The sequence below is a fragment of the Sinocyclocheilus anshuiensis genome, unplaced genomic scaffold, assembly GCF_001515605.1.
Source record: "Sinocyclocheilus anshuiensis isolate Anshui unplaced genomic scaffold, SAMN03320099.WGS_v1.1 scaffold213, whole genome shotgun sequence".
Lineage (NCBI taxonomy): Eukaryota > Metazoa > Chordata > Actinopteri > Cypriniformes > Cyprinidae > Sinocyclocheilus > Sinocyclocheilus anshuiensis.
This window is the reverse complement of record NW_015540860.1, coordinates 440,143-452,788: the sequence shown is the minus strand read 5'-3', so window position 1 is coordinate 452,788 and position 12,646 is coordinate 440,143. Positions and strand designations below refer to the sequence as shown.

Below are 12,646 nucleotides of genomic sequence, written 5' to 3'. Positions count from 1 at the left end.
GCTAACAGTATAGACATAACACATCAGCTTTTATAACCGCCAGTTATGCAAATAAACACTTGATCATCTGGAAGGGTCCGAGTGCCTCCTGTCATCTATACGTAAATCTTCTTCCAGTATTGGCCCGTGAGCCGGACCACCCAGCGGATCAGCAGGGGACTATTTTTAGCTCAGTGGCATCACTTACTACATCTCTGTTTATTCCTGAGAGCCGTGTTTCAGGAGGGTGAAGTTTATTTTGGGCTTCTGCTTGTGTGAATCTAATACATAATCAGAGACGCTGAAGTTTAATTTTGAAGGGAAGTGTGCGTAATGATCAATATGTGCCAGCTCTGTTGCATGAGAGGCATTTGATCTGTCAGCTATTATTTTGTTCAACTTGCATGTTTGTGCTCATAGTATAATGGAAATTGTCTACTGTGGTGCATCGCAGACGTGAAGCATCAGCCACCAGAGGGCGATGTTTCTTTATGATCTCAAACCTGGGTGATGGGGCTCAGGCGAGGAACCAATGGGTGAAGTTTTGGCTGGTTAGCATGATTAGACATTCTGGTTCTAAAAAAGCATTTCTCTGTTCACAGCCAGTGGGATTTTAGGGATCACAAATTGCAGCATTGTCTCTTGCTTCATCATAAAAGGAATATTTATTATTCAAAAGTTGTTGTTTTTTTGCAAGAAATTAATACTTCTATTAAGCAAACTTGCAATAAATTGGTCAAAAATGACAGTAAAGACATTTGTGATGTTATATATGATATCTATTTCAAATAAATGCTCCCTTTGAACTTTCTATTAATTAAAGAATCAAAAAGAAAAATTAATTAAATCATAAAAAAATAAATGTTGTCACCGTTTACACAAAAATATTAAGCAGCACAACTGTTTTCATTGATAATAATAACATTTTACTTGAGCAGCAAATCATCATATTAGAATGATTTCTGAAGGATCATGTGACACTGAAGACTGGAGTAATGATGCTGAAAATTCAGCTTTGCATCACAGAAATAAATTCTATTTTAAAATATATTCAAACAGAAAACAGCTATTTTAAATTAGAGTAAAATTTCACAATATTGCTATTTCTACTGTATTTTTGATCAAATAGATGCAGCCTTGGTGAACATAAAAGACTTCTTTCAAAACTATTTTAAAAAATCCTATAGACCCCAACCTTTTGAACAGTAGTGTATATCAATTCATTATTAAAAATGCATTATTTTGTAAAATTTAATTTAATTTTGAAATCATTTTAATTTGTGAATTAGTTTTTTGTTTTTTAATTTTCATACTTATTGCCACTTCAAGGGCCAAGTTCAAGACCCATTTGGATCATATTTGCACTCTAATACTAAAGATTTATTGAACTTTGGCCTGTAAAATACATTTGTACTGTTTATGTAACCTGTAGACATCAGTCGTACTTTTGTTAGCATCGTTAGGATCAATCCCCTTTGAAAACTCTTAAATTCTTCGGTGCTAATGGTTTTTGGCTGTCATAAATCTGTTGTGCATGACAAAATCTAAAGGATCATTCTTCGCAAGAGAGCACTGAATAACAATGCTGCCAGTAAGAGGATAAATGAAGAACAGTCTCTGTAGATCACTGTCATATCACAAAGGCTGAAATACAGAGAGAACAATTAGTCGTGGGAAACTGGTTCACAAGACAAGGGAAGCAGGATTTAGGGCACCTTGTGATTGTGCATCTGTTCCAACAACTTCAAACATTAAATGTCCATTCCAGACCAATCAAAGGCATAAAAACGTTTTACTTTTGTCAGGGAAGCTTCTTATGAACTGCATTCCTGAGGACCAAAATGTATGTACTACAAAACGTAATGATTTGCTGCGTTGACTCGGTGACTTGACAAGGTGTCTGTTTTTTATCATCATGTCAAAGTTCAAAATTCATGTTGGGGTTGTGTCTAAATCTAATTGGGACAACCTTGTCTCCTGAGTGGGAGTTTTCTCAATTCCCTTTGAAAATTGTGTCAGAGTGAACTTTTAAATAGATGTGAGAAGAATAGAGGAATGAGAGAGGAGAGTTACCAGCGTATATCTGGACTCCAAAGTCATTTTGGACACAAGGCTAAGACAAGATGACATCAACATAAGATGTTTTTTGGGAGTTTTTCGAAAAGTGTAACAGATGTTTCTCGAAACAGGACATCTGCCCATCTTTCTACCTCAATTACGTTATCGGCTTTCTAGGATACTTATGTTTCATTTATGAAGCTTGTGGAATTAACAGTGTAAATCTGGACTGAGCTGGAAGAACAAGACGTGTTGAGGGACAGAGTGTCAGGATGAGTGTGAGATGGGAGACAGAGGGGTTACAGACCGTGGGCATCGTCTGCCTTGTCATCATGTTTCTCAAACTCATGCATCTGCTTGGACTCATAGACATAACTGAGACAGGTGAGAGAAAGAGAGAGAAACTAGCAAACATCATTCCAGGGGTTGCTTAGATGTTATAGCCTACTTGTCTTATATTTACATGACCTTAACACTGTACAAGCTTTTTTTGACAGCATCCGTGGCATTTCAGTCCAAATATCTTAATCTTCCTTAAAATAAAATACATTTGTTTGAGAGACAAATTTGCATATAATATTCAGAGAATTTATGATGAATTTAGTTGATTTTTTTCCAATAAAAATATTTTGTTCATGTTATAAGCATAAAACTCACTAATGTTTGTTAGATTGAAGTTCAAAAGTTAATGGTTTAATGAAATTTAATTGTAATTTAATTTCTTATTAATACTATACAAATATTGTCTTATTGTCATATACAGTTTTTGCTTCTTAAATACAATTTTGTTGTATTGAGGATGTTTAGCTATTTCCTTTTCTTTACTGGAAAACAAGTTTTGTTTAGTTGTTTGTTATTTTTCCATGTGTAGCAACCAACAGCATTCCAGATGGACTGTGTTTAACCTGGAAAATTCCTTTTTATTTCCATTTTTGAGGGATTTTCCAGTTCTTTAAGCTTTCAATGTCTGTTTAGAAATAGGTAACTTTTGTTCCCTAAAGCTTCACAGGGTTATTTGCTCTTCTTTTACATTTTTTATAAACTATTATAGTATTTATGAATATTTTCAATTATTTTAATATTTTCCATTTAAATTTTTTGTCATTTTGTTTTGTGCTTTTGTCATATATATATATATATATATATATATATAGTTTTAATAATTTTAGTACTTCTACTTAAATTTAGTTTATTTCTGTTAGTTGCCAAAGAAGTTTTTCATCTAATATTTATATTTTATATTATTTCAGCTTTATTTCAATTAACATGATTAACTGAAGTAGTAAATAGTTTTAGTTAACAATAACAACACTGATTATTTGATATAGTTTCTCTTCCTCCGTCCACCTTTTTTTTTTCTTTTTTTTTTTAGTGATTGCTCTATTTTTTGTGGCTTTTTTGACTTGACCGTTTCTCTCTTTTTTTTCTCCTTTCACTCTCTCTGACCCTTTCTGTCCTTCTCGTTCCTCCCTATCTCACTTCATCTGTTTTTGTAAAGACGGTGAGTGTAAGCACCTGTCTAGTTTAGTCTCTTTTCTTTGTTATTCGGTCTATCTCCTTTTCTTTTTGTGGGATGCTTTCTTCATTATGTGATTGACTATACTAGCTCATATCCAAACACTAGCAGAGTTTAGAAGAAATACTGAATTCCACCAATTAGAATTGCTGAAGCCTAACAGTAAGGAAACCCTCAAATTAGTCATTCACATTGACACCAACAGTCAGTCACACTGAAAAAGAAAGAGCCACCCTGTCTATCAAACCTCCATTTCTTTCTCTTTCCTCTTCATGCACATCTTTGACTTTTATGCTAACTCTTTTACTTTTACTCCCCTTTTTCTTCCTCTTTCTCTCCTCGCAACCGCTGTCTCCCTCTTTGAAATGCTCTCTCACCCCATCCCGTCCTGCATCCCATCAACTCACCCCCTTCCCGACCCCTTCCCCCTCTATCTCTCTGCTTTCCCCCTCTTCCTCTCTCTTTTTTTGCTCTTTCTCTCCCATAGACAGCAGTGACAGTGACCTCGAGCTGTCCACGGTGCGACATCAGCCCGAGGGTCTGGAGCAGCTGCAGGCTCAGACCAAATTCACCAAGAAGGAGCTGCAGTCCCTTTATAGGGGCTTCAAAAACGTGAGTATCTGTTGAAGACGGGACAAATAAGGATTAAAGTTGAGTTAATGTTTGTGCTCAGTTGTTTTCTTTTTTGTGGTGGGTCAAATATCGGGACTGTATGTTGCAGAGTAAGAATTTGGTATTTTTGCTACAGTTTTAAAAGAAAGAAATGAATGATATGAAAAAAAGTTTTATGCTGAGCATTAAATTTGAAATTTAACTTCAAACAGAACTGCAAAAAGATAGATTTTTTTACTTCATTTTTTTTTACATTTAACCATTAAACTCACCTACACCGTTTCCAGAGTATTCTGGATGGCTGCTAGATGGTTTCTTACTGATCCATCAGCTCAAAAGCGTCCAATTCTCTATGATATTCTGGTCCCTTGATATGACTCACTTAACATAAGTCTCTTTTTTCAACCATTTTATTGTCCACCAGGTGAAAACTCAACCCAATTGCAAACAGTAGTAGTATTTTAATTATTATACTATACAGTTACTATACTATACAGAGCTTTGGGGTTGAAAATGTTGTTCTTTCTGTTTGTATCAGCAGATGTGTACTATATAGGACAGAAAATGAGCACATTGCACTTATTTAAAACCTTCACGAGCTGCCGGTGTGGCACAGTGAGAATTAGTCCATTATCTGTTTAATTAAATGTTTAATTAGATGTGCCTCTCTTTCCATTTAAGGAGTGCCCAAGTGGTTTGGTTGATGAGGAAACTTTCAAGACCATCTACTCTCAATTCTTTCCCCAAGGGGGTAAATACACGTTTTTCACTAAATCAGTAAATGTGTTCATTGGTTTTGCATGAATTGTGATTTGGGACTAATTGGACTAATTAGTCTGTTGTTCTTACTGGTCTATTTGTTGTTATTTCCTCAGATGCCACCACATACGCCCACTTCTTGTTTAATGCATTTGATCTTGATAGAAACGGCTCAATTCGTTTTGAGGTGAGAATATCCTTAATCAAAGCTTTTTTTATCACCCTCATTTTTTCAATGTCTTCATTGTCTACTCTCTGCTCTCTGTGACAGGACTTTGTGATTGGTCTGTCTGTGTTGTTGAGAGGATCTGTCACTGAAAAGCTGAACTGGGCTTTCAACCTTTATGACATCAACAAGGATGGATACATCACTAAAGAGGTTCTTGTTAAACCTTTATGTTCTAATGCACCAGAGGCTCCTTCACTGACTCTTTTGTAAAGCAGACTCGTGTGTGTGTGTGTGTGCGTGTGTGTGCGTGTACTGGGCTTTCAACCTTTATGACATCAACAAGGATGGATACATCACTAAAGAGGTGCTTGCTAAATCTTTATGCTCTTATGCTCCAGTGGTTCCATCACTGATGCTTTTGTCATGTAGACTCAAATAGTCATAAGTGACGTGTGTGTGTGTTGTAGGAGATGCTGTTAATCATGAAGTCAATCTACGACATGATGGGCAGGTACACTTACCCCTGTGTGCGAGATGAAGCTCCATCTGAACATGTGGAAAAGTTCTTCCAGGTATCAGTAACAAGCACATTTATATGAAGACTCAAAAACAATCATACCAGAGTATTAAGATCTTCTACACTTACTACATTTTCTTATAGAAAATGGACAGAAATCGAGATGGTGTAGTCACTATTGAGGAGTTTATTGAGACCTGTCAGAAAGTAAGTTGAAATTAGTGTTTACTCACAAATGTCGGTGTAAATGGTTTGAAAAAACATTCTTGAATAAATTATTGCATTCAATTCAATGTAAAAATGTATATGTATTATTTGTAAGAAACATTCTTTAAATTATCATATTCCATGTGAAAATTGCATAAATAGTTAAAAAACAAATAAAATGTTGATCACTTTTAATGTGAAAATTTACAAGAATTACTCATAAAATGCATATGTATCACCTTCTGTTTAATGCAGTCTTAAATACATTATATAACTATTTTGTTATTTATCACATTTAATTAAATAAAAAAGTTAATAGTTTGTAACAAAAAAAAAAAACATAGTTACATAAATTATTACTTACAATGCAAACATTTACATGAACTGTTCTTAAAATCATTCTTCTGTAAATCATTACATTTAATTCAGTGCAAAAATGTACAAATAGTTTGTGAAACCATTTTTATGGAAATTATCACATTTAATTGAATGTCCAAATTACATAAATAGAAATAAATCCATCGTTATGTACATGATCAAATTCAGTCCAATGTAAAAATTTATGGAAATTACTTTTTCCAATTACTTATATTTTCATATATAAATTTTTGCACTCTTTAATAAAAAATGTACGTAAAATGTATAGCCATTTTTAAATAATCACATTGTATTTAATGCAAAAATAAATGTAAATAGTTTGTAATCCCATAATTTATTGCAATAATTTCAAATGTGAATATTAATAGTTCATAAAACCATTTTTACATAAATTATCACAGTCATGTTCTTAAAATCATTCTTTTTTAAATCTATGTAAATCATTTATTTAAAAAATTACATAAACATTCAGTTCAAATGTGAAAATTTGTGTATGGTTCATAAAACAAGATTTGACTTTTTCATACCATATTTGAACTGAACATGACCGTGAATGAGATTTGATAACTATGCGAAAGCAAACTGTCCCTTTAAGGTTGATGCCGACTATTTCAAACGGTCCTAACTGATTCCTCTTCTGCTTTCCAGGACGAAAACATCATGAACTCCATGCAGCTCTTTGAAAATGTGATTTAGGACAGGAGTGGAGTGATCTAAAGCTAAAACAGCCCTCAATGTCCCAATCCAGTTCTCTCCACATGTCTATATACCAAACTAGCACAGCAGTCACTCTCTGTCTTGTCCTGTAGCACTACTCCCATGCCTGCTGCACTCTGTAAAATCGTATAGACCAACACATAGCCTACAGTATGGCATCACAATTTGTACTTCACAGCAGGACTACTTTTAAAAAGAAAAGCCTGGACGGCCGGGATCCTTCCAGTTGCTAAATACCGGCAACCGTGTGGTGGAACTTTCTGATCCGAATGAACAAATGACGTAGCATAGCCACGTTTTGTAGCACTGGTTGATGGATTCCCATGGGCTCTCTGACGTCCATATAAAAACCATCACCGCTCTGGACTGCTTTCTTCTGCCTTACGAATGAGGGACGTTACAAGACTCAATCTCAACCTTCCAGATACCATAGTTTGAAGGAGAGTACAGTAACTATGGATTTCAAGGGACCCAAAGGAGCGTCTAGCACCAATGACGATTTGAAGCACACCATGTAATACTCACCAAAAGAACAAGATTAATGTTGAAAACCAACCTGAAGCATGCCTGTCCAAATATGTGAGATATTTGTGATTTTCTTGCATGGAGACTGACAAAGTTGTACATTTTCTTCCTTGTAAGCCAGTAGGTCCCACAGAAGACTGTAAGCAAACTAAAGCAACTGTATGCGTGAAGTTACATAGTGTACCAGTGTTTATAAGTTCTATATTGCACATATCAGTGGGGCCAGGATGATTTGTTTGGTCACATTTGATTCTTGCACAGCAATGGGGTATATTAAAAGTTATATTTACAGTGTAGGCATTTTAGAAGTATAGAAGTATGTGTTTTATTTTCAGGAATGTATTTATTTGTCAGGCGGCGTCTAATGGAATGCAGGGTTCGGGCATGAACGGACATGTCCTGGTTATTTATTATTATGCTCATTTAAAAAAAGAAATCATTTGGATTTTGCTCTCTCTCTATATATATATATATATATTTGAAACAGACTGAGATATATACTGTACGAGAGGCTTGTTTATCTTTATTTTTTGCTTTCGCCCACATGGTTTGTAAAGGTTACATATTATTTCATTAAGTACAGTACACAATGGGCAACCTTGGGAATCTCCTTGTTATATGACAGTTGTATTATCAGGAATATGGATATATATTTTGCTCTTATGCAACAATCCCCTTTTATTTGGGGATGGTGGGAAACTATTGCTCATCTATGAAGGAACAAATACTATGATGAAGGTGAAGTTAAAGATTCAAAGGTACTTAAAAGTCAGTTTTCAGTTCACTTTCAGTAGCAACACCTAAATTATACCTAAAAGCTCTTATTTATTTATTCTTTGTTTATTTGGTTGGAGCAGTTTAATGTAGATCCAATGAATAAAAGATGCACTACTCTTGATCAAAACCAGTGTGTTTCTGTTAATGTTATGGTTTTTATCAGTGTTGGGGGTAACGCATTACAAACACATTTCTGTAATGTAAACAGAATAATTTTCTAAGTAACTGGTAAAGTAATGCATTACTTTTCAGTGGTTCTCAACCAGAGGACTGGAGCAAAGTAATCATTTTTTAAATTTAGAATGAAACCAAAAAACATAAAAATAAAATTGAATTTAAAATATTAGCAAAAACTAAAATTCTATATCAGTTATATTAAACTAACACTGCTTAAAAGTATTTAACATAATAAATTGTTAGTATTACTGATATTACTGAAATTATAATATTAAATGAATAATGAATATTTTAAAATAATCTAAAATTTTATTTAAAAAAATAAAAGATCTTCGAATATTGTGCTGGAAGTTTGAGAGCCACTGATTGACAGTAAGTGCTTTGCTTGAAACAGGCCACTCTTAAAGTGTGTGTGTGTGTGTGTGTGTGTGTGTGTACCTGTTTTTCTATTCTGGTGGGGACTTAAACCTGAATACACACAGACTCATGGGGACTTGTGTCACAGTGGGGACCTAAATTGAGGTCCCCACGGGTAAACAAGCTAATAAATCACACCGAATGAAGTTTTTTGAAAATCTAAAAATGCACAAAGTTTCCTGTGAGGGGTAGGTTTAGGTGTAGGGTTGGTGTAGGGCAATAGAATATACGGTCTGTACAGTAGAAAAACCATTACGCCTATGGAGAGTCCCCACGAGGATAGCAAACCAGACGTGTGTGTGTGTGTGTGTGAATCGAGATCAGAAAGGTGCCAGTTATTATAAGACAATTAAATCCCATGTATGACAAAAATACAAACTGCACCCAAGCAAACAGGAAAAGGGAAAACAATTTGCACCTTAACACAGTGATCTGAAACTAAATATCTGTGGGTATGACTGTGAATGTGTTTACATAGAATATCATGTCCTTGCAGAAATGCTTATCCCCATTTGCTATGTTTATGGAAGTCTGTGTGTGATCTGGTTCATGCTGGAGACATGTCTCCATTTTGTTTGCTTTGGGTGTCTGACTAGGGAATTTAATCTTTTCTAATCTCTGTACTCTTCACCTTACTCTCATGTATCATTTCTATTGGTTGTGGTTCATCTTCACATTTCCCATAACATCTTCCATCTCTGATTTCTATCTTATCACAGCTTCTGTGTGATTCCCTGAAATGTCAGGTAAAAGAACAAAGTATTAACCCATGTAAAATCTGAGTGAGGCCGATAGACCCACTAACCTACATCCCTCAATTAGCACCATAGATTAGCTAATGATTCAGGACATGAGCTCTTAAATAAGCAGGAAGAAGAGAAGTCAACACTGTCTAGTACTTGTTCATGTATTATGAAAGCACTACAGCTAACTAGGATTATTTCTCCAATCTGTTCAGGTCTGCCTCTCACCTGCTTCTATTTCCAGGAGTGACATCACTTCCTGTGTGCGTTTCTGACCAGAAATACATTTATTGATTCATGCCACTTATAGTTTAAGTGCAGATATTAAATTATGGAAGATGCAATCGACGTATGTTGTGTTGTCCTGTGTCATCATGTGAATGTATGATGAATTTGTTTAAAAAAAAATAGGGGGAATATTTAATCGAGAAAATCATTTCGATTTTAAGGTAGAAATGTAGACAATGTAGAAATGCTGTGTATTTCATATAAAATGTACAGTCAGTAAATATACAGAAAACAATTGTTTAAATGAGCAAATACAGAGTGTAGTTTTAAGAGTTATTTTTAAGTGTCTCGTGTCTGAAGCACAACCATGCTGATATACAGCCATATTGCACTGCTACTTGTGTGAAGATCTGACCGAGGTAAGGCTGCTCTTGGCAGGTTCATGTGTGCTAAACAGCTGCTGATGCGCTGGAACTCACAAAAAGTCAAAAGCTAATGTTCAAATAGACGTTATCTTTATTAATAAATTGCATATTTGAAGTCTAAGTACATTCTCACCTAAATAAAACAACATACTATGGCACAAAAACAGTATTATTTATAAAATTATAGTGGATTTGGGCATCGGTCATGTGAGAAATACCGCAAGCAGAGTGATATAGCCTAAACGTTGGAACGGTTGGCGTTCTGTTATCACTAGAATATTGCACTCCTCTTTGCCAATCAGATTCGAGGACCAGAAAGAACTGTTATACAAAATAAACTGAAATAACTAAATTAAATAATTTTTTAACTAATATCTTATTTACTATAAATGTATTTATACACGGGCCCCGGTGGTTTAAAAAAAACTGTCAAACATATAAGCAATGATCACACAGCTTGCATTAAATATTGTGTAGGCCTACTAAACATGGGTAAACCCACTCTTTCTTCCGCAAAACACTTATTTTAGGCTTACCAGTTGACACGCAGTCATTAATGTTAAATCCTACTCCAATTATGTTTGTAATTCAAGCATTCCAGTTATTAAACCTGAGAAAAGATCTTACAAGTGAGTAAAGAAAATTAGGGAAATGCCATATATGTCAAGTCGTGGCCTAATGGTTAGAGAGTCGGGCTCATAACCCAAAGGTTGTGGGTTCGAGTCTCGTACCGGCAGGGATTGTAGGTGGGGGGAGTGAATGTACAGCGCTCTCTCCCACCTTCAATACCACGACTGAGGTGCCCTTGAGCAAGGCACCGAACCCCCAACTGCTCCCCGGGTGCCGCAGCAGGGGCTGCCCACTGCTCTGGGTGTGTGTTCACGGTTTGTGTGTGTTCACTGCTGTGTGTGTGCACTTTGGATGGGTAAATGCAGAGCACTAATTCCAAGTATGGGTCACCATACTTGGCCACATGTCACGTCACGTCACTTCACTTCACTATACACAAGAAGTTGACTTTTTGCAAAAGGACATTTTTATTTATAACCTATTCACACCACTAGCGGGAAGTACAGAGTCATAAGGTACTGTAAATATTTTTAGAGAACACATACTCCCTTTGTGTGCATATTTGGGAGCCTGTGTTCAAATGTTCAGTGATCTGTCTAGTCAGTGGTGTTCTGCTCGCTCTTAAACCCTTCATTGAAAGCTTAGCAAAACCCCTAAATGTAACATTTCCACAACAAACACTGCTTCTTCTGTGTCTTCAATGGCCCTCTGCTGATGGAAAATAACTCAGCGACCTCCCTGTATACAAATATAATGTTTGGTAATGATGATATTGAAAAACAAGGCTATAGTTAAAGGTTGTTTCATGTCATTATGTAGTAGCGGTTACTGAATGTAGGTCAATGAAGTAATGACGCGCAGTACCGTCTGAAGACCGGAAGGGGGCGCCGAGAAACCCAACGAATGGCCTTCAGTGACACTGAGGGCGCCTAAAAAGCTTTTTATTTAAGATATTATTATTTATTTTAAAATTATTTTAAAGGTGTGTTTATTTCATTTAAATATGTTTACATATATTTGCCGTCTCTTTCCTCAACCTCTAACTTTTTGGTGGTCATTTGTATATTTGCATATTGTTTGTTGTAAATATGTCTGTTCAATGCTTTAAAAAAAAAAAAAAGATTAAAAACAGACTGGCGGCGCCATTTTTACTGTTAAAGCAGCACGTCGGAGGAAATGGGAGTCCTGTGAGGCGATAGGTATGGAAAGCCTATGGCAAGCCGTTTTAGCATTAAATACCCCTTGCTGTCTCAATCAGATTTTTAACTAGGAAGATCTTTCTTTAGAGATATCTGCATTTAGCTTTGTGACTAGGAAGAATTTCAATGTAGCTATCTGGAATTAATAATGTGACTAATCTTGTCCGTCATGCATTTATTTGTACTATTTTTCATGTTTTTATTGTATAATTACATTGTTCTTCATTATATCTAAATGTATAATAAATAAATTCAGACGAGCAGTTTGAGGTTTTCTGCCTTTATTGAACATTACACTGCATTTGGTCCGTTTTGCAACATGATTCAATTAAAATCACAGCGCTATACATACATGCACGCTGGAGACCTTTTACCACATATGGCTGCATCCAGATATTATTTAATAACCCCTGAAGCACTTCATCCAGTAGCTTTTCTCTCAGTGACAAGAAAAGCAGACCACTGTTGTTAGCACTTAGCAGTTAGCACTAAACATTAGTCGGGGAGGAACTCTGGGAGGAGCTGAGTAAATTTAGTCTCACGTCACACAACACCACATTCGACTAGGAGCAGGTACAATTCAGATATCTTAAAATATAATTGTGACTAGTCGAAACTGAATTAGAGATATCTCTAATTACCTTTGCGTATGTGTGACGCCCTATTGAAGATA

At 35.5% G+C, this 12,646-nt stretch overlaps 1 protein-coding gene across 3 annotated transcripts in view; it reads left to right on the top strand.

Annotated features, from left to right (window-relative positions):
* Positions 1-8,320, top strand: part of LOC107687962 (calsenilin-like) — a 55,459-nt gene extending 47,139 nt beyond the window's left edge. The window contains exons 1-9 of one of the 3 annotated variants that reach the window (XM_016485469.1): positions 2,251-2,421; positions 3,536-3,538; positions 4,041-4,165; positions 4,847-4,916; positions 5,041-5,111; positions 5,196-5,303; positions 5,561-5,665; positions 5,755-5,817; positions 6,844-8,320. In XM_016485469.1, the coding sequence (XP_016340955.1) occupies positions 2,310-2,421; positions 3,536-3,538; positions 4,041-4,165; positions 4,847-4,916; positions 5,041-5,111; positions 5,196-5,303; positions 5,561-5,665; positions 5,755-5,817; positions 6,844-6,891 (705 nt within the window). In that variant the 5' untranslated portion in view covers positions 2,251-2,309 and the 3' untranslated portion in view covers positions 6,892-8,320. Of the gene's footprint in view, positions 1-2,250; positions 2,422-3,535; positions 3,539-4,040; positions 4,166-4,846; positions 4,917-5,040; positions 5,112-5,195; positions 5,304-5,560; positions 5,666-5,754; positions 5,818-6,843 lie in introns of those variants that run through there. The other 2 variants (XM_016485467.1, XM_016485468.1) reach the window with 2 other exon arrangements.
* The last annotated feature ends 4,326 nt before the right edge of the window (positions 8,321-12,646 follow it).